This window comes from Gymnodraco acuticeps, unplaced genomic scaffold, assembly GCF_902827175.1.
Source record: "Gymnodraco acuticeps unplaced genomic scaffold, fGymAcu1.1, whole genome shotgun sequence".
NCBI classification, from domain to species: Eukaryota; Metazoa; Chordata; class Actinopteri; order Perciformes; family Bathydraconidae; genus Gymnodraco; species Gymnodraco acuticeps.
In genome coordinates this window covers 2,656,762-2,676,985 of record NW_022990558.1, presented here as the reverse complement: position 1 = coordinate 2,676,985, position 20,224 = coordinate 2,656,762, and the positions used below count along the sequence as shown (strand labels likewise).

Sequence of the window (20,224 nt, the reverse complement as noted above, 5' to 3'; positions counted from 1 at the left end):
TTGAGCATGTTTGGGATGCTCTGGATCGGCGTATACGACAGCGTGTTCCAGTTCCTGCCAATATCCAGCAACTTCGCACAGCCTTTGAAGAGGAGTGGACCAACATTCCACAGGCCACAATCAACAACCTGATCAACTCTATGCGAAGGAGATGTGTTGCACTGCGTGAGGCAAATGGTGGTCACACCAGATACTGGCTGGTTTTCGGACCCCCCCAGACCCCCCCAATAAAGCAAAACTGGACGTTTCAGAGTGGCCTTTTATTGTGGCCAGCCTAAGGCACACCTGTGCAATAATCATGCTGTCTAATTAGCATCTTGATATGCCACACCTGTGAGGTGGGATGGATTATCTCGGCAAAGGAGAAGTGCTCACTATCACAGATTCTTTCAGATTTGTGAACAATATTTGAGAGAAATGGTTATTTTGTGTATATAGAAAATGTTTTACAGTAGATCTTTGAGTTCATCTCATGAAAAATGGTGTTGCATTTATATTTTTGTTCAGTGTACATAGCAGTAGTTATGTTGATGAACATCTTAGTTCACAGGCTCCACCAACAGTGCAACACAATAAAACAAATAAAATAGTGCAAACAAATGCAAATAGAATAGAATATAAATAGTTCAAGATTTCAAGATTTCAACCAAACAATAAAAAAAAGTATCAATAGGCTACAATACATACATTATGAATTTAGTTTAACATTATATCAGACATTCTGGGGAAAGAAAATAAGGGGAAAAAAAGATTCAATTACTTCACATGATGAACCATCTCCATCACAAATGAGAAAACTGATGAAGACAATAAATTAACAATAGACATTTCTATAAAACAGGGACCTTAATATTTAACTTTATTTGTCAATGGGTGATAAAATAACGTACTTTTTTGTGTGCGTAATTTTAAAGTAAGACTAGGTTATTTACAAGGGCAGCAATAAAGCCGACACATCATCAGAGCCTGACATTGGACATTGAGTTACCACCCAATACATCGACTGATAATAAATATGCAGACAATCAATAGAGTGTCTCACACTTTATTAACATATCTAGTTAGACCTATCGGGTCAATAAGATCCCTGACACACTGACATTCTAAGTACTACAAATAAATCCAGGTCTATTTTCTAGTATTAGGATCCGTTCTTCAATTTGGCTTTTTTTGAATTTGCACATAAAGGATTTCGCAGGCCAACTGTAATGCTTGTCCCCTCACTGATTTAAATCTCTCTGACATCCGCTGGTAACATAATTATATCTGTGGTCCCTCTTGATTTTAGGGTCATGAGAACCATTATAAGGCTTTTCTATCCAAAAGCAAGAAAATTGAAGGATTATGGTAGGCAACATTAGAAACTGCTAATCTGTCACTGACAGTGCAGTCTTATTCTTGTGGAGATGTTGCGTGTCTGTGAGAAAGTGGAGGATATTAGAAACAGTGCCCGCTGGGATTAAGAACAGATTAAGGCAAACTTTCCCTTTAAGATTAAATATGTGTAATCTTAGAAACCAAACAAGACTGAAGGATTAGCAAGATTTTTATGACTTCAAAAAAATCCCCCTCTCAAGAGGACATGTGATAGTAAGATTATACTTTGAAAGAATGGTTTAAAGAGTTATCTTAAAGGTTATGTCTGTCAAAATGCATGTACATCAGTATGCAGTTGAGGCAATAAAAAAAAGCCTTTTCAGAATCTTATATCTGAGATTAACATTCTGACCCGACACCTGCGAAAGATGGACAACATGCAAGCTGTCCTCTTTTGACTTCTTTACCAAAACCTATATATTTGTGGCCACTTGATGGCAGCAGAACAATTCATACACACAACAGTGACATATTGTCACTATAATGTTGCTTATTTACATTTCTGGAAGGAACAGAGCAACTTTAACTTGGATTTGTGTTTTTCTGGCCAATTTATGAGGGTCATTTCAATATTCAAGTTCCTTTCAACTCTATTTTGGTCACCTCCAACTCTTGAAGGACGGATGCAACTATTTAGCTGCTAAACTATGCTATTTTTACTAGCAACACATTCTCACTCCCAACTCGTACTATAGTGACGTTATGTCAGGATCCCTTGGCGTCACTATCAAACGCAACCTTTTTCTTACTCAATATCAAGCCACACTTATTGTTTTTACTTCTTTATTTGAATTGTATAATGTCGGACTTTTGTTGCCGTCAGTTAGGGGGCTCAGAATACTGAGATCGTTTTCTCCTTCTAATTTTGTATTCTTTTCTAAACCACACACTGTTATTTACTCAACAATAAGACACAATTATCCTTGTGTTTATGTATTTGTTTGATTGTATAATGTCGGACTTTTGAAGCTCATTCGAACACAGGAAGCTGTATTTTCAAAATAAGAGTTCATTTTAATATATGTTTTATTAACTAGACCACTAGTTTAGTGTTCTGAGAAACTGAGCAATTTAACAAAAAAACGTGTGTTAGCAATCGAGAAAAACTGTAATACTGGCAACTTCTAATTATGGGAAATACGAAAACGTCTTTTAAAACTACAATTCCCAGTAGAGACGTGCCATAGAACATATTGCGAAACACAATAGCCAGCATGTGTAGTTCAGGTGGACTCGTTAGAATGCTGTTTTGGATAGTGCGCCGTGAATGGGTTTCATTCCATTTCCAAGTGCTGTTTGACGCTCGGCGGTTTTTCAAGCAAAGCGGAGAGAATACTTACTTACGGGGGTAAAATTCTCTAAAAGCAACTGAGCTGCTCCGACCCTGACGGAGTCCCTGACGGAGACCCTGACGGAGTCCCTGACGGAGACACTGACGGAGTCCCTGACGGAGTCCCTGACGGAGTCCCTGACGGAGTCCCTGACGGAGTCCAGAAGTCCAACATTATACAATCAAAGAAAAAGGTTTATAACGCTGTGAGAATGGGTCTGCGGAGAGCATTTCTCCGCGATCCCAACTCGTCTATTACCAACATTCAGCGAGCTGTATGCAAGTCAATGGGACTCCCTGATAGTTGAAAGTCGAGGCTAAAGGGCCCCCACTGCGTTTGATGGTGACGCCAAGGGATCCTGACATAACGTCACTATAGTAAGAGTTGGGAGTGAGAATGTGTTGCAACTAGCTAGCCACTAACTTTGTGTGTCTGCAGTTTGTTTCTGAGCATGTAGTCTTTAGGTTTCAGAGGTTTTCCAAAGAAAGCTGCCTGTGGCTGGGAATAAGGTTGAGGATGAGGTCAATGGGGGGGTGACAGTGAAACACAGCGGTGAAGTTTTGGCAGTGTAACCAAATCAACAAACTTCAAAGTGACTAAAAAGCTCCTTAAAGCTCTGCGTTTGTAGGTAAAAGATACTTTCAAACTACACCTGGTCATTTGATCCATCGTTAAATAAATATAACGATAAGTGTGGCTTTACATTTACGTATGCATGAATCTTCTAAATTCACACTTTATTTTCCTCTGTAAAAACACAACGACAACAACTTACGTTACGTTTCTGACAGAGCTGCTGCACAAAATCTGTTTATTGGTCATTGAATTTGTAATTGTTCTCAAAATGAAAAATGTGACCTATAGTACCCACACATTTTGCCAGATTGGCCAGGAAAGGAATATTACAGCTAATAAGTAACGTTTCTAATAATAAAATTCAATAAAATCACTAATTGTGAAATCTACCTTATAATTAGTAGAGTTGTGCTTTTCTATATAGAAAGTGTAATTTAAAAGGTTTAGTTTAATAGTCATGGAAGAGAAAGTTGCACATCAAAAATAAAATAATCAACATTATTGGTTGGTATGACTTAATACAAAAGCTTAATATTTTAAAATATTTAATTGAGAATAATTTACAAAAATATGCAAAGATAATTGCTTTTAATTATGTATCTTGCTTAACTAGACATTTATTTCCAAGCTACAGTACAAGGTCAGAAAAAGAAAAATAAGAGCTTTAAACAATAATACAAAATATGTGTAAGAATAAAAACATCATTTTATATTGTTGTGGCATTGTGGTCGTAAACAAGGAACATTTATAGTTGCTTTTAGTCTATTTTTGGACACTTATATCTGTCTCCCTACACAGTTACACCACAGGCCAGAATAAAAACACCCCAGCAACAACAGATGGACGAAGAGAACCCCACTGTGCAGACATTACCTTAATACTCATTGGAGCAATAACCTCCTCCATCATCAACCAATATTTAACCCGCCTCTCTGGTGCTGTATGTGAAATCTTAGGGAATCATTACCATGGCCTCTGTATAACCTCCATAAGTCAGGTTAGTGTCAATAACCCAGGCTTTAAAAATTGATAAGGGTGATCACCTCGCTCATGGAAAGACCATTTCTGAGCAGCACACGTCCCTGCGAGGTGATTCTCATAAGTCATGCTCACATTCAGGATGCTTCACTTTCATTATTGCTTCAGGACAGTCCTCTCTGCTGTGTTTGGGCCTTATCATCATATTGCTCACACATGATTGAGAGAAACTATTAGGCTCAGATCATTCTCAGATTTTCCTGCATACTTGGATGCATTTTTGTTTGATATAGCTTTAAATCTGACAATGTAATCGCTGATACGACACACAGGGCTCACGATCTCTCCGGAAACTCTTGTTAAGCAATTATTCATATCAGGATCTGACCTCTATTACATGCCATGAAACATACAGGGATCAGGCAGCGCCGTGTGACACATGTAAATGTGTCGGATCAAAATGCCAATTTGCAGAGTCCAGCTGAGTGCTCCGAAGAAAAAGCTTCCTGTTTGACAGGGGGAAATGTCATGAAGCTGCATTTATTCATGTGGACATTAGAGACACATTCCTGTCTGCCGCCCCAGGGACAAAAGATGTTGAACTCCCCAGAGGAGAGTGACCTGGAGGACAGACGCACGCATACCAGCTGGACTAGACACCAGTGGTCTCTACTACTCACACACACACACACACACACACACACACACACACACACACACACACACACACACACACACACACACACACACAGACTTGGAATGGCCCCTCTGAATTTACTCCTCATTTGCATCACAGAAATGGTGATAGGCCTTTGTCACAGAGTCAAGTGACATTTGTTTTCTGCTATAATGTGTCATAATGCAAATGTTATTTGTATACAAAGTAATCAGCAGAGCACATGGATCAGCATTGATTCCACCATGTAATCCTGACAGGATAATACCAGAGAGCCTCTCCTGTCCTGCAGGCCTGAAGTGATGAGTGCTATAAATCTGTGAGTGACGTGTAATTGGACGTATTGCATCTGTGTGGACGGAAGAGCTGCCTGAGAACGTCAGTGTGTAGAGCCTTTGTTGTCAAGAAATTATTTGTTGATTATAAATGTTGTAATGTATATTGCAGTAATGTGCACATTTTTACTTTAACTTCCTATTTAATATTTGTATTCCATTTAATTGTTTTTAATTGGACATTTTTATTTTAACTTCTTATGGTTATTTAGTATTTTTATTCCATTATATTTGATTTTACATTTATTGGGCAAATTTTACTCTAACTTCATATGTTCATTTTATATTTTTATTTCGTTTTATTTTATTTCTATTTGACACTTTTTACTTCAACTTTCTTAATATGTTTGTGTCCCTTTTATTTCATTTGTATTGGAAATGTTTACATGTACTTCTTATTTCATTTAAATGTTTTATTCCATGTTATTTTATTGTATATATGTTGGACATTTGTACTTGAACTTCTTGGGTTTATTTCAGAAGAAATGTTTTTTTATATTTAATTAAAAAGTTATTCCCAGAATAAATAAAGTATTCTGATGAGTAATAGAGGAGCTAATAATTGGTATTAAAAACATTATAAGATCATTATTCCATGTCTATTAATCAAATATGTCATACTTTCGAATAAGGACAGATATTTTATATTTAAAAACAGAACATATTGGGACACTTTGCCCCACATTAACAATTGACAGAGGGAAGTCTGCAGAGGCTGATCTCTCCAGGGTTACAGGTCATAGTGTTATTAGGTAGATGTTGCTGCCACCTAGAGGACACACTTGGAAATTACATGCACATTAAATATACTTTATTCATCCTAAATAGGGTAAGAAAATGCTTGTCTCTGTATTTTTGTGGAGTAGAATTATAAACTGAATATATTGTATATAACCAGAATAACATTTTAAATAGTTTTTGTAATTGTTATAGTTTTACTATCGCTTATCTAAAATCTTTTTTGGGTCATATGATGAAGGTCTAATCTAATTAATTAGGGCATAATTGCTGTTTCATATTATCTAAATACCTATTCCACCATACTATTTCATATGCTAGAAAAATACGTGTCCCAATATGTCAAATGCAGTATGCAATACTGCGTTGGTCACATTTTGCAATATACAAGCCAGCATGCTTTTCTGGCTATTCTGACCCACAATCCTTTGCATACTGTAGTAGATAAGCAAGAGGGTCAAAGTTCAAGGTGCCATGTATCTAAGAAGTAGAATATCCTAACTGCATGCATGCAGTAGAACATTGGGACACCTTTGGAAGGGCAGCTGTAGTATTAAAAGTCAAAAGAATGGGATTTGGAACGCACCTTAATCTTAGCTACTTGAACAAAGTTTTTATAATGTTGTACACTCATATTTAATGTCTAAATTCAAACTAGCTTTTGAAAGAAGGGAACGAAGACACCATATATGCAGATAATCAAGCAATTATATTTGAAAGTTTCAACTCCAGTGAAATGCAATCCCGTCTGCTCTTACAATCTGGGGTTCTTCTCCTTCTTCCTGCCACAATTATATTACATGACATTATATATAATTTAGCATTTCAAACTTTGATCTAAAGCGCCTTACAATAATGGCTTTCAACCATGAAGATACAACTCAGCAACAATCCTCCAAGTCCATTTGCTTCACAAACAAACCATAGTAAGTACTGGAGCAGTTATCTGAATGTGCCTTCATCCTTTAAGTACTACAACTATCTTTATTGCCTTTGCTTTGCTTCCATAAAGTGTCATAACATTGCAATTCAGAAGTAAACAAGTACCTACAAATGTAACTTAAGTAAATGAACATGTTCATATTAGAACTAGTTCTAGGGTTGGAGCTAGTTCATCACATATTTGCTTCAAATCTCTGCTACTGGCTGATATTTCATCTGCGAACCAGACACTGAATACTCTCCATGTACTGTTTTTTAACATAAAGTGCATGATATCAATATTTTATTCTGATCAAGTGAAACACAAGGCACAATTCAAGATGGATATAGTATAGTAGTATATAGTTTGCTTTTATATAGCCGTAGGAGAAGCTAACAATAAACAATGATGCTGATATAAGGAAGTACACACAGTAGGACTGAATGACATGCATTGTTTTACACGTGGAGGTACATTGAATGCAGCATGGGAACAATGGACTATACAGAGAGGTCATAACAGAATGTACATGCGTAAGACCATAAATAATATGACAGGGATTGATTTGATGAAAATCTTAAATTTGAAAGTGCCACACACACATATGATCAGCCTGGAGCCTTAAGGGTCTGGGGCCCTTGCCTACTTTGCCCAGCTTGTGATACTTCTTAAGTCAAGCACATAATACTTATCTACCACCGCCACACAACCCTTCACTTCACATGATTCCATTTCTCTCACTGCATCTGCTCATTCAGCACTGAGTCTTTGGCTCCTGCAGCCAGCACAGCGAAGAGGAAGGAGGGAAAGAGGGAGCGGAGGTAGAGGGCCACCCTGGGGATGGGGTGGGCCAGCACCACCTCCTTCCTCTTCCTGTTTACCGTTTGTATTATTTCATTGGCCAGGACCGAGGGGCTCACACCGTGGACCAACTGGCTGCGGATGACTGTGGAAGAACACATACAGTTAGAGGTGTCTACAATAAAGTGATATTCTGAAAATGTACAAATAGTCATTTTATTTATATTTGTAGTTTTCCTTTTTAATAACTCTGAACACGTTGTGCACGTTATACTTCCACATGACCTCATTGTACTTACATTTTAATCAAATAACAGCTACTGCTTTGTACGCGTGTATATAGTATCTAATGATTACTTTATTTTAGTGGTAAATTGGTCTATTATAGAGTATTTTTAACTGCTCCTGTATATTTAATATTTAATTATTCTAGATATTTTATAGATATACGGTGTATCCTTGTGGATATGTATATATTATCTTATTTTCTCTTTTCTGTGCTTGTTGAACAAAACAATTTCTATATCGCACTTACATTGTAATGAAAAACAAACGACTGCACACCTGTATAATGTATGGTATCAGAGTATGGGGGTTATTCCCTATCTTTATTCAAGAGCGTGGTATTTAAATTTGAGAGCATACTTTATGTATTTATTTCCCTCAAACCCTGTCCTCGCACTCAAATAGTGCCTGCTTGCACTTAGATTTGCTCTGCTTCTGCTCAAACTGTACGCTTGCACTCAGATATATTGCTGTTTACAGATTTGTTCTGCTCTCAGATTTATTCTGTGTGCGCTCGAAATTTTTGTGGAACAATCCTGTCAAAATCCCTCAACCAATAGGAGGCCAGTTGTCCTTGCGGGTGCGTTCGCTTTACTTATTACAGCGTCCCGTAAGGGCGGTTACTCTTTGGTTTATAAACTCCCGCCCTCCACGGCTTTATAACATAGCATGTACTGCACTTGTTTGATTTACAACTACCTTACATAGGTTCAGTGGCGGACTGGGACTAATAATCAGCCCGGGAATAAAAATAAAATCGTCGCTCCGTTGCCTTCTGCACAGAACATAGTGCGAGGTGGTTGCTATGCAACAACAATAACAGATAGCGAATGTCGTCGTTTAGGTGCTTTTTTTCTGGAGATAGGCACTTCTCAATCCACTCCTCCATAGTAGGGCAACCCCGGAGGTCGAAGTTAACCTAAAATGTTTCCATCTTAAGCTTTGTTAGTTAGTTAGTTAGTTAGTTAGTTAGTTAGTTAGTTAGTTAGTTAGTTAGTTAGTTAGTTAGTTAGTTTCGTGACGGACGTAATGTAACAGTTGTAACGGTTCTCAGACGCGGAGGGATACTGATTTGTGAAAAGTAACAACAACTATTCCCTGGATATACGCTCATTATATCACGGCTAAGAAACATCAGATTGCTTGATTTGACTTGTCCGTTTTATAAACATATACTAACAGTGCTTAACCACCCCCCCCAAATAAAGTTGTGAATCAAACAAGTGCAGTAGGCCTACATGCTATGTTATAAAGCCGTGGAGGGCGGGAGTTTATAAACCAAAGAGTAACCGCCCTTACGGGACGCTGTATAAGTAAAGCGAACGCACCCGCAAGGACACCTGGCCTCCTATTGGTTGAGGGATTTTGACAGGATTGTTGCACAAAAGTTTCGAGCGCACACAGAATAAATCTGAGAGCAGAACAAATCTGTAAGCAGCAATATATCTGAGTGCAAGCGTACAGTTTGAGCAGAAGCAGAGCAAATCTAAGTGCAAGCAGGCACTATTTGAGTGCGAGGACAGGGTTTGAGGGAAATAAATCAATAAAGTATGCTCTCAATTTTAAATACCACGCTCTTGAATAAAGATAGGGAATAACCCCCATACTCTGATACCATACATTATACAGGTGTGCAGTCGTTTGTTTTTCATTACAATGTAAGTGCGATATAGAAATTGTTTTGTTCAACAAGCACAGAAAAGAGAAAATAAGATAATAACCCCCATATCAGAGTGTATGGTATATGGTATGTTTGTATTCTTTTTTAGTAGGTCTATTACAGTGCATATCTTATTTTGTTTAATCATATATTTTGTTTTTGAATGTATAGATATTGTATAGTATATCCTTGTACTGTTCAGATGTGTATATTTACTGTTTATTTTTGTATTGTATTATATTTGTGTGCAATGGCTTGTTAACATGCTGCTATAACAACATACTTTCCTTGTTACATTGTACTTTGTATATTGTATCTACAGTATCCTAAGTTTACTTTTTTAAAGCAGTAGGTCGGTCTAGTTTAATTTATTCTGTATATTTTATATAGAATTTTCCCAAGAGATTCGATATTCTACTGTTGATGTGTATTTTCTAATCGTCTTATACCTCAAGTGCAATGCCTTGTTAACATTCTGTGTAATAAAACAATTTCCCAATTTGGGATCCATAAAGTTGATCCAATCTAATCTAAAAGACCTCACACATTCATATCCCATTATCTAAATCACCTCTGATAACTCGTAAATCATTACCCTGTGAGTCTCTTCCATTCCGGTTCTTTTACTCACATGCAGCCACAGCGTTTGTTTTGGGGGCGGGCCCCTCCTCAGGCGGGGGCTCCGAGGCGTTGATGAAGGTGTGGCTGATGGTGCTCACTTCTATCCCATACTCCTTCACTTCAGCCCGCAGGCAGTCAAAGAAGGCCTGCACCGCATGCTTAGATGCAGCATCTGAGAGGTCACACACACACACACACACACACGCACACACACACACACACACACACACACACACACACACACACACACACACACACACACACACACACACATAACTCTTGTTCACTCACAAAGAGGTGTGTCACAGTTGTAAAGAAGTTCATTCCATACATTGCAGACAACATTGAACTGTTTTCTGCTACAGGAAAACATCATATTGAAAACACATACATTAACATGTAATAGGTAATAGTTATTTAAGTTGTTTATTAATATAACGTATGAGGATTTGTACATTAATACTTTGCTATATGTGTGTATTGTTCATTTTGATGTTGGTTGTGTTCACGTGTTTGTTACATGTTTGAAATTAAACTCGGGATGAACAAAGAAATGTAAACACCTAAAACGCATTACGTTTCCACAGCACTACAAAAATATCTTGTACAATGACCAGTTGAGTCAACACCTCTCAGAACAGTTGAAACAGAACAATTTAAAAAAGTTCTGATTTAACCCTCCTGTTGTCTTCGGGTCAAATCTGATCGATTTACTACTTTAATCAATCATAACTTTTTAGTTTTACGTTCGATTGCATTAAGGCTTTATGATATCCTTCACAGTAGACATTTGAACATATACGATTGCTGATCACCACTTTCATTGCATTTTGGATGATTTAGTCAACTTTGTGTTCCCGGTCAAAAATGACCGACATAAAGAAAAGGAATTAGTAACCATCCGGATCACATAAAACACACACACACACATACTCTAGATGTGTTCCCCCCCTTAGGTGCCCAATCTCCCCACGTGAATCACACCTGGCACTCACAAACACACACAAACACACACAAACACACAGATCAATTTGACACATTTCCCGCTCTTCTGTGCCCATCCCCCCACATGGATCACACCTGGCACACGCAGTACATGTTCAGTGTCTGTTCTTTGTATATTTACTGCAGTTTTTCATGTATACCAGTAGTCTGATCCAATATGTACAGTTTGAAAGGGTGTTAAATGAAATTTGGTGATGATTAATGGTTTTTGTGTTAATGTTATAGCAGTTAAAACAGGACCGGTCAAATCTGACCGCGAACACCAAAGTAAGGGGGAAACGAAGACAATAGGAGGGTTAATACAATGGCTAGCAGCCTAATTGTAAGAGGAACATGTGAAAATATTATTTTCACGATTTAAGCAACGACAACAAAAACGTTCAGAACATGTTTAGCAAAACATGTGGGAATGAATCATCTTTAAACAATCATGGATGAGGAGGGAATTCTCTTGTAACAGATTTGTTTGTGATGCATAAGGTTCAAATACTTGAATGTAAGGAATGTGGAGCACGGGATGCAGACCACACACATATTCTGGAAATACCCAAAAACTATAAAGATTTTGAAATTGGCGTACGTTATGCAAAAGACACAAGGGAAAAAGGATCTTTTATTTTATTATTAATTTAATAATGTTAAAGCTGTAAGAAATCAATCAAAAGTAAATGGTGTAAGATGGAACATACTACTCAACAGCAATGGACAGAGATTTGAAGCCTATATCATGGACAAACTGACAAATCTCTTGAGCCTGAAAGAATCGCTGTTTGAATCAAAATGGGAGAAATGGTCATTATTCAGTCATTATACCAGCGATATAGAATTCTATTAAGACAAAGGTCTTAGTAGAAGAAAATGTTAAAACAAACAAACTTATGAGAATGCAACTCCAAACTGCATTTTTTTTGTATCATTTGTGTTTGTATAAATAGCAGTATAATATATTGTGTGCGTGTACATGTACATGTACAAGTGTTTGTGACATGTAATGATTGCAAACAATAAGAACTATAGGGGAAAAAATTGTTGATTAAAGTTATTTTGGAAACTCACATGAACTTCTGAATGGGACAGCCAGTCTTCCCTGGATACTGTTGACCAGCACGATGTGGCCGGATCTTCTCGAGATCATTGTTGGAATAATGCCTGCCACGTAATATGGACAGATTAGCAATTTAAAAAAAAGATCACTATGAAACCATATCATAGAAAAAGCAGTGGTGAAGGTTTTCTCAGGAAGGTCCAGCCCACCTTTAGCCAGAGTGCTGGGGCCGAAGTAGTTCATGTCCATGATGTTTCTGTCCATTTCCAGGGAGACACTTTGCACCGGAGCCTTCAGCTTCATGCTGCTGTTAGAGATCAACACATCCACACAGCCGTAACAATCCACCACCTCTGACACCACGTCCTCCATGCTGTCCATGTCGCTGAAGTCCACGATCACCAGCTTTGGGGCGAACGTCTGGGGAGACACAGGGTTGTACTGTGTGTGCAGTAATATGTTTTGTTTGTCTAGCATGTTCATATTATCACTGAATACAAAAGTTATACATTTTCTGTTTTCTTGCTTTAAGTCAAATGAGAAAATCAATACCATTCTTAAACATCTTTTTTGTCCAGCTGTTTTTTCTCAAAATATCAAACTACCCTTTTGAAAAAGAAGAATCAAGTCATATTATTGATTATCTAATGGTTTGAATGTATTCAGGGTCTCTTAGTTTGTTGTGTAGATATACAATATTATAATTATCAGTCTTGAATTACCTTGTTTTTGTTCAGATTTCGACACAATCTTCAAATTCATCACTTGTTCTCATTACAAAAACATATGGAAGTTTCCCGTTATATCAAAATACAGCTTGTCTTGTTATAATGAGGCACGTTTCTTAATTCAGGGCGCCCTGGTGGCTGTTTCTGATCGACATCCGCCTGGGGAACTCTGTCTACTTCAACAATAATAGACCTCAAATGACTCATAACAAACGATCATTTCTTTATAAAGTTAACAAGGCTCATTGTTAATATTTATTAAGACAAACGTTACTTCGATGAAGTCATGTGTTGTTCTCATAAGAAATATGTAATCTTTGGGTAGTAATAACAAGACAACAACGCTAACATATATACCATTATATAATACAAGAAAGGTCCAACATCAAGCTAGCACCTCCAGTCAGTGATAATGCACACATCTGCTCTGTCCTGTGTGTAGGAGACACATGGAGGACAGCATGCTGTCAGAGAGGATATCCTGCTATTGTGTTGACACAAGGTGGAAGTGGTGATGTGGGAGGTTGCGACGGAACAGAGGACTATCACAAAACAAGGACAGAGCCTGTTACTCCTGCTTTCAAAAGATATTGGTGCCTTTTGTTCATTCTTTATGACTATTTAAGGTTTTTGTAGTTGCTTTATGTGTTTGGTCTTCAGACAATTTGTCATTGTACTGCCAATATTTCCAGTGTATACTAACAGAGAGGACATAGTAGTGTTTACTGCGGCAGCCAACGCATTTAGTTTCTAAGCTGCCATAAAATGACTCACCACCACAAGACAAGTAATGGTTTTAGTTTGGAGGACCATGTGTATGATGCTTCATATAAATATGAAGACCAGCATGCACATTTTCATTTCCTCACCTGGCTGGGGTCAGAGTCGTTGGTCAGCTGGTCATACAGAGACTCCAGTTTATCCCAGGTATTCCCACACAGGATCAGTCTGGCACCCCCCTTATGGAAGAGATGGGCACACTCTGAATGGAAAGAAAATAACTAGTGAATAACGTAACCTTGTAAAGGATTAATAGGAGATTTGTTTTGTATACGCTTTTTTGTTAACTTGATAAGAGATCGATAAGAAGATTATATGCTAAAAAAGGCTTCAGCCAGCTGCTGAATAGCTTATGTAGAAAAAAGGAACTGCTTACTTGGCTCTGTCCAAAGAAAGAAATATGGCCTCCAGCTGCTCTGTTACACTTAATAATACATATTGTAAAGGAGAGTTAAGTGTCAGTAAGAGTTTGTATATCCTTTTATGCTTAAAAATAACTTAGATTGGATTGAAATTAAAACATTGATACCCACAGTGGGCTTAGTTTAGCATTAAGTCTGGGTGTAGGCCCAAGCAGGAAACAGCTAGCCTCTGTCCAAAGAGGAAAAAGAAAAGCTCACTTATTCAAATCTTATGTATCATGTGTTTAAAATGTACAAAAAGATAATTATTTGACGTTTGGAAAGAGCTAGCTTGGTTATTTCCCTGTGCTTTCTGTCTTACGCTAAGCTAACAGCCATCTTGCTATTGCATGATATTTAACGTACAGATATTTCAGACTGGTATTGATAGAGACTCACAGAAAAACAGCCAAAGAGGGTATTTCCTGACAGATAAAACGATTGAGTCTATAGCCACTTGTATTCATAACACAATATTCCTGAAAGTGAATAGTTCCTAAACTCCCAAGGATAAGTGTAGTGAATTTTCATGGAATTTGACTTTTACACTTCTTGCTGACAGACATTGTAAACCAAAACCTTTATGGCAATAGAAGTAAGTTAAAAAAAATGTAAAACAGTGGGGAAATGTACCAGTTCCCAGCCCGGACACAGCATCAGTGATCACCACCACTTTGTTTCGCACTATGGACTGGGACATGAAGTGTATGACCTCATTGTAGATGTAGTACACCCCCGCTGCCACGACGATCAGCAGGGGCAACACCACCACGGAGGGCAGGGCCATGTTCTGTAGGGGAGAGGACACAGGATCAGTTCTGGGAACAGCTACAGACATACTGACCTGTATCAGAAGAGCCATCAGTGTGAGCTCACAGGACACATGGGATCAGGCTAAGAGGTATAAGGAGTGGCTTGTTTGTGGTGTAAACAGACTACAGTGTCAATAACAGAAAAGTACATGCCCAACACAGCTCAGTTACCTGAATGCTAAAAAGAGATCCTCTATAATATTGTCTTCATTTATAACTCCTCTTTTGTACGTGGAATCAATTCAACAAAGTAAACCAATAAATGTTTCTGCTACAGCAAATGAGTAAGCTTGTGATGATTTTGTATCAAACAGGTTGATACAATCTCTTGTATATATTACAGTCTACAAAGATATGATGGTTATCTGTGTAAGATATTGTTCTATTTATAAAACTACTAGAGGTACATTTAAAGCAATAGTTTGATACTGTATGCGGAACTACTCTTATTTCCTTTCTTGCCTTCTACATTGGCAAGAAAGTGAATATACAAATGACAAGCTATTTCTATAAAGTGGACATTAAATAAAACGCTATATATATAGAAAACGTCATTTGTCCTGTCCATATATCTTAAGATACTTACAGACATATGTATCAGATCTATATTTCTACTGATTGTGTACCTGCACATTTTGAGAAATATCTCTCTTTTTTTGCTGAAAGTCAAAAGAGAACATCAATACCATTCGAACTGTAATCATGTCCCAAAATGTCAAATTAACCCAAAAATAACTAACAGATTAACTCATATTATGGATTATTCTATGGTTTGAATTCATGCAGAATCTCGTGGTTTGTTTTGCAGCTTCACAATATTATAATTGCCAGTGTTTAATTAAACCTGTTTGGATATCACAAATGAGCTTTGTGCAGTAATAAATGTAGCCCTTAGTTAAAAAGAAAATGTACTTTCCTGTCAGTAATTTGTCCTTCCCATAAATCTAAAGATACTAACAGATAAATATCAGATTTGTATTCCTTTCATATCTATATTTGCTTGGCTCTGACAAACTTTATTTTGTTCTTCTAGGCTACAGAGTGGCTTATAAAGTAATAATTTACTTTTGGTGGCAGACACTGACCATGTAAATTGAGTTTGAGAACAGCTACAAATATATTGTTGCTCTCTGCCGCCAAATAATTCCTTGCACTGTGACACCTCCCGGATATTGTCATATGATACCCCAAGAGGGGGCAACTGAGGAGGCTCACATTCATAAGGAAGGGATGACCTTAGTTGCCCTTAGTTGTTAGTGGACATTAGTTGTTACTTGTGAAAACACGTTCAAATAACCTTTAATCCACATTAAAACTGGTATTTATGATGGCTCCAGAGACCCACTTTCCACCTCAGCCTGCTATTTGAGCTGGCACATGATTGGATCCCACTGGATTAGTCAGTTTGTGAGTGCAAATCTACAGCAACCACGCAACAGACACACACCTGTAATCTGTGTTATTCTTGGTTCACTTACATCATGAACAGGGTGCTAATCCTTCAGAAGGACTGGCTGTTGTTTTTCCGGATTTAGTTGGGTTACAGACGTCCCTGTCCCTCTAATGTCCCTCGTCCATTCACACCGCTCTGTTCCCCTGTCCGTCCGTCCGTCCTGCTGCTGTCCACTGGAACCTACTGCTTATAATAGCCTCTGCTGCAGTCAGCCATTAATACACAGACGTATGTGGTAGCTCAGGCATGTCCCCTTGTTGCCAGCATGTAGGGATGGACGACAAGTGATAGTCTGAGTTGATTTAAGGGGCAAGTGTTTGCATATTAATGTTGCTTAAGTATACTTTCCAACCCATACATGATTTGTTAAGGCCCCTTTGTTAGGTTAGAATACAGCTTTTTATACTTTTTTATACTTATTCTAATTCATTAAATATTTATAGAAAAAATAAGTGCTGTACTTTGCAATTTTGAGGTACTTGTACTTTTCTTGGATTTTCCAATATTGCTGTATTATCATACTCAAGCACATTTAAGAGTTAAATATAGCACTTTTTTAACTTTACAGATACACATTACTGTGTAAATTAAACTACCAATATATAATATACATGCCTTGTTTTACATGCTGCTGCAACGAAAACAAATCCCAATTTGGGATCAATAAAGTGTATCTTATCTTTATTTATCTTATAAAGGTGTCAAGATGAACTTCTAACCTCAACTAAATACAACATTAAAAACCTAATTACAACACCCCATAAATAATCCAGTAATGACATAAGAATTGACATACAAAATATATTATTAACTTGGCATTATCATACAATTAAATACAAAATTGTTCATAAAATAGTGCACAGTAACACCTCCTTGACACATGATACTATATAGACATACAAGTATTAAATACCTTCAGTTTTTATGATGATCAGCCAATGTATACTTGTAAAATAGCATACTTTACGCACATTAAGCTTCTAATAGTAGTTAATTACCCTTTGAATTAATCCCTTTTTCTTGTAATGTAGTATACTTATTTAATCTCTGTAGCCTAATTTTACTTTGAAAATATGTTGTAATTTGTTGAGTATTTGAGCTACATTACTGTTATGTTTGTTTTACCTATATTAGGGAGCAGGCTATATTTATATTGTAATCTAATGCAGGTTATTTATAACAGACGGTTAAGCATTATTGTTAAAACACCATAGACTGTAGTCTCGCTGTGGGCGGCGACAGCGCACAGTTCTCGCGAGACTCCACAATAGAATTCCATGAGCTTGTGTGTGTTCTCCCCCCTCGCTCTCCTTTGGTAAAGAAGAAAATAAACCTATTGCTGCTAACAAGGCTAGTAATGGAACCAACCCTTAAATACCGCTTTAGCCCTCTGTGACTGGCCGGGAGGTGCTTCCCCTGCAAGCAGCGTCTCCACCTGGAAGAAAAGCTCTGGAACACTCTGGACTTACGGACCGTCGCCTCTTTAAAAGTCAAGTTAAATACGCCAGCCAGGAGAGGTTTTCATTAGCCTATCTGCAAGTTAGCTGACTGGGCTAGCCGTGGATGAACTTCGCATGGAGTGACTGCTGGGAGAGTAGCCTGCTGTCTGACTGCAAGCTTTCTTTTATCCTTCACATGGGAGTCTGTTGTTGGCGCTATCGCCTCGGAGCTTGAAGGCGAGAACTGTGCAATTGCTGTATGTGTGGCGTAAGCAATCACGTTATTGATTTGGAGACCCACTGGCAAGCTAACAGGATATTAGCCACCTATCTCCGCTTTGTGGTTGCAGGCCATGGACTGAGAAGCACCCATCACTGGCTGAGTGATGAGAAGGCTGGCTTGATGGCAGGCGGTGGTTATTTATTGGGAAGCAGTAATTGGATAAACAGACAAAAGAAGCGTTTGATTTGAACCCTGGACAATTCCTGTTGTGCTTTCAAAATGCATCGGAGTGCTGGAGCTCTTCCTACGCTGGGATAGAAGAGACGCACAAGAAAACAGCGGCACTAAAATACACAAAAGAGAAATTGTCCCATAAAGTTGAAATAAGAGGTGAAATATAATGTCTACCGCAAAAGAAAACCCCTGTAGGAAATTCCAGGCGAACTTCTTCAACAAAAGTAAATGTCAGAACTGCTTCAAACCACGGGAGTTACATCTGTTGACGGACCAGGACCTGACCCAGGTGAGCAGACTGTCACAATATGAATCATTATCATCACTGGGGGACAATCTTCAGATTCTTTACTTGAATAAAAGTACGAATATCACACTGTAAAAATACAGAAGTTCAAGTAAAATTATTACATCAAGAATCACACTTAAGGAAAAGCATTTAAGTATGATTAGGAACATGTACTTAACGTGTTAGGAGTAATTTTGCAAACAAATATAACCCATATTTTAAAAGCAAATCTTCTTATTTTAAGATCATAACTTTTGAATATTTTTAGAAAAAGAAAGAAAATTGCTAACAATTAATTTGTCTGTTAACCCACTCATTGTTTTAATTATCTAAATATAATGTTGGATTGTTTCTATACCAACTAATCACATTTCAAAAGTCTTTCCTAAGTATTGTGTGTGGAAATATGAATGTATAAAGTAAATTAATCTGTAGAATAATAATTGTAGTGGAGTATAAAGTACAACATTTGCCTCTAAAATGTAGTGGAGTAAAAGCATAAAGTAGTACATCAAATGTGTACTTGAGTAAATGTACTTGGTTACTTTCCACCAATGATTATTTGACTCTTGCTTTATCATTTAAAGCCCCTCCTTGGCTGCCAAAGACATCATGATTTTAAAGGACTGTTGCTGCTAAACTGGAAGTCAAAAATAAATAATAATTTGCTGGTAACTATGCAACCAGCTTGACAATCTAATACACATGTAGACTGAAGCTTGAAAACACCTTTCTTTCGTTAGTATCGATTATTATTTGTACATTTAAAAGGACCACCGTTACTAAGTTACTTAGAAAAGTTCATGGTGTCCAAACGCATTTCTTTATATGGTAAAAATCAATGTTAAAGTAGGCTAGTTGAAAGATAACATTGAGACAGTAAGGGTGTTTATTTTGGTTGAAGCCCTTTATGGTTTCTTAACATGTATCTTTCCATTTGTGGGGAAAGTGAATTCCTGTGGATTTGTCTGACTACAATTTGCCAGCAGTTTGGTCTCTGTGATTGACCCTCAGCTGTTGTTTATCTCCAGTTGTTTGTTTGGAGTGTGTACCCCATGCAGACCGGTGACCAATATGTGGAAGCTAATAGGGATCTGATTGAAGAACAACAAATATAAGTCGAGCAAAGATCAAGCCCCGTTCAGCGGAGGAAAACTGGAGACCCTATCATAAGCATGTTTTCAGGGTCCCTGTTTCGTTGTATCAGATCATAAGTTTAGTCTCTGTTGTATCCTCTAATTGATCCCAGACACGAGACCCAGATGGGACCTTGAACACGGCTCAAGAGCCAAACGGCAACGTCAGCATCCTCCTTTCCTCTGAGAAGAGGATGTGTGTGGGGGAGCACACTTCATTTCTTTTTTTCAAGGTGCTTGCTGCACTGAGTTTATTGCAGGTTAACCCTTCAGAGACTCCTGAGTCAGGATAGTCGGCTTATGGTTAGTTACATGACTTCCTATAATCTTGCTGCGACCTGGCCCACACTCTCTTCCACAGCCAGGAACCAGATAGGC

The 20,224-nt window shown here is 37.7% G+C and overlaps 2 protein-coding genes across 3 annotated transcripts in view; one reads left to right on the top strand and one right to left on the bottom strand.

Moving 5' to 3' along the window:
• Positions 1-6,700: 6,700 nt before the first annotated feature.
• Positions 6,701-16,725, bottom strand: dhrs7cb (dehydrogenase/reductase (SDR family) member 7Cb). Of its 2 annotated transcripts, none has more exons than XM_034227438.1 (7): positions 16,551-16,725; positions 14,894-15,050; positions 13,949-14,061; positions 12,561-12,792; positions 12,363-12,455; positions 10,312-10,473; positions 6,701-7,880 (listed from the first exon to the last, which is right to left on the bottom strand). In XM_034227438.1, the coding sequence occupies exons 2-7, from the start codon at positions 15,045-15,047 to the stop codon at positions 7,672-7,674; spliced, it is 963 nt and encodes a 320-aa protein (XP_034083329.1). In that variant the 5' UTR covers positions 15,048-15,050; positions 16,551-16,725; the 3' UTR covers positions 6,701-7,671. The 2 variants fall into 2 exon arrangements, with proteins under 2 accessions (XP_034083329.1, XP_034083330.1); XM_034227439.1 differs by having other exon boundaries at positions 12,561-12,771.
• Positions 16,726-17,797: 1,072 nt separating this feature from the next.
• The window catches only part of mprip (myosin phosphatase Rho interacting protein), a 44,737-nt gene continuing 42,310 nt past the window's right edge, over positions 17,798-20,224 (top strand). The window contains 1 exon segment of the mRNA XM_034227482.1: positions 17,798-18,710. Coding sequence (XP_034083373.1) covers positions 18,588-18,710 — 123 coding nt within the window. The 5' untranslated portion in view covers positions 17,798-18,587.

Bases quoted from the DNA above. Each gene is read 5' to 3' on its own strand.
- dhrs7cb (XM_034227438.1), bottom strand. From the start codon at position 15,047: ATGGCCCTGCCCTCCGTGGTGGTGTTGCCCCTGCTGATCGTCGTGGCA. The intron at 12,456-12,560 runs GTGGGCTGGACC...ATTACGTGGCAG, and splicing joins CCCCAGCACTCTGGCTAAAG to GCATTATTCCAACAATGATC. The intron at 10,474-12,362 runs GTGAGTTTCCAA...GTGACCTCTCAG, and splicing joins TGTCCCATTCAGAAGTTCAT to ATGCTGCATCTAAGCATGCG.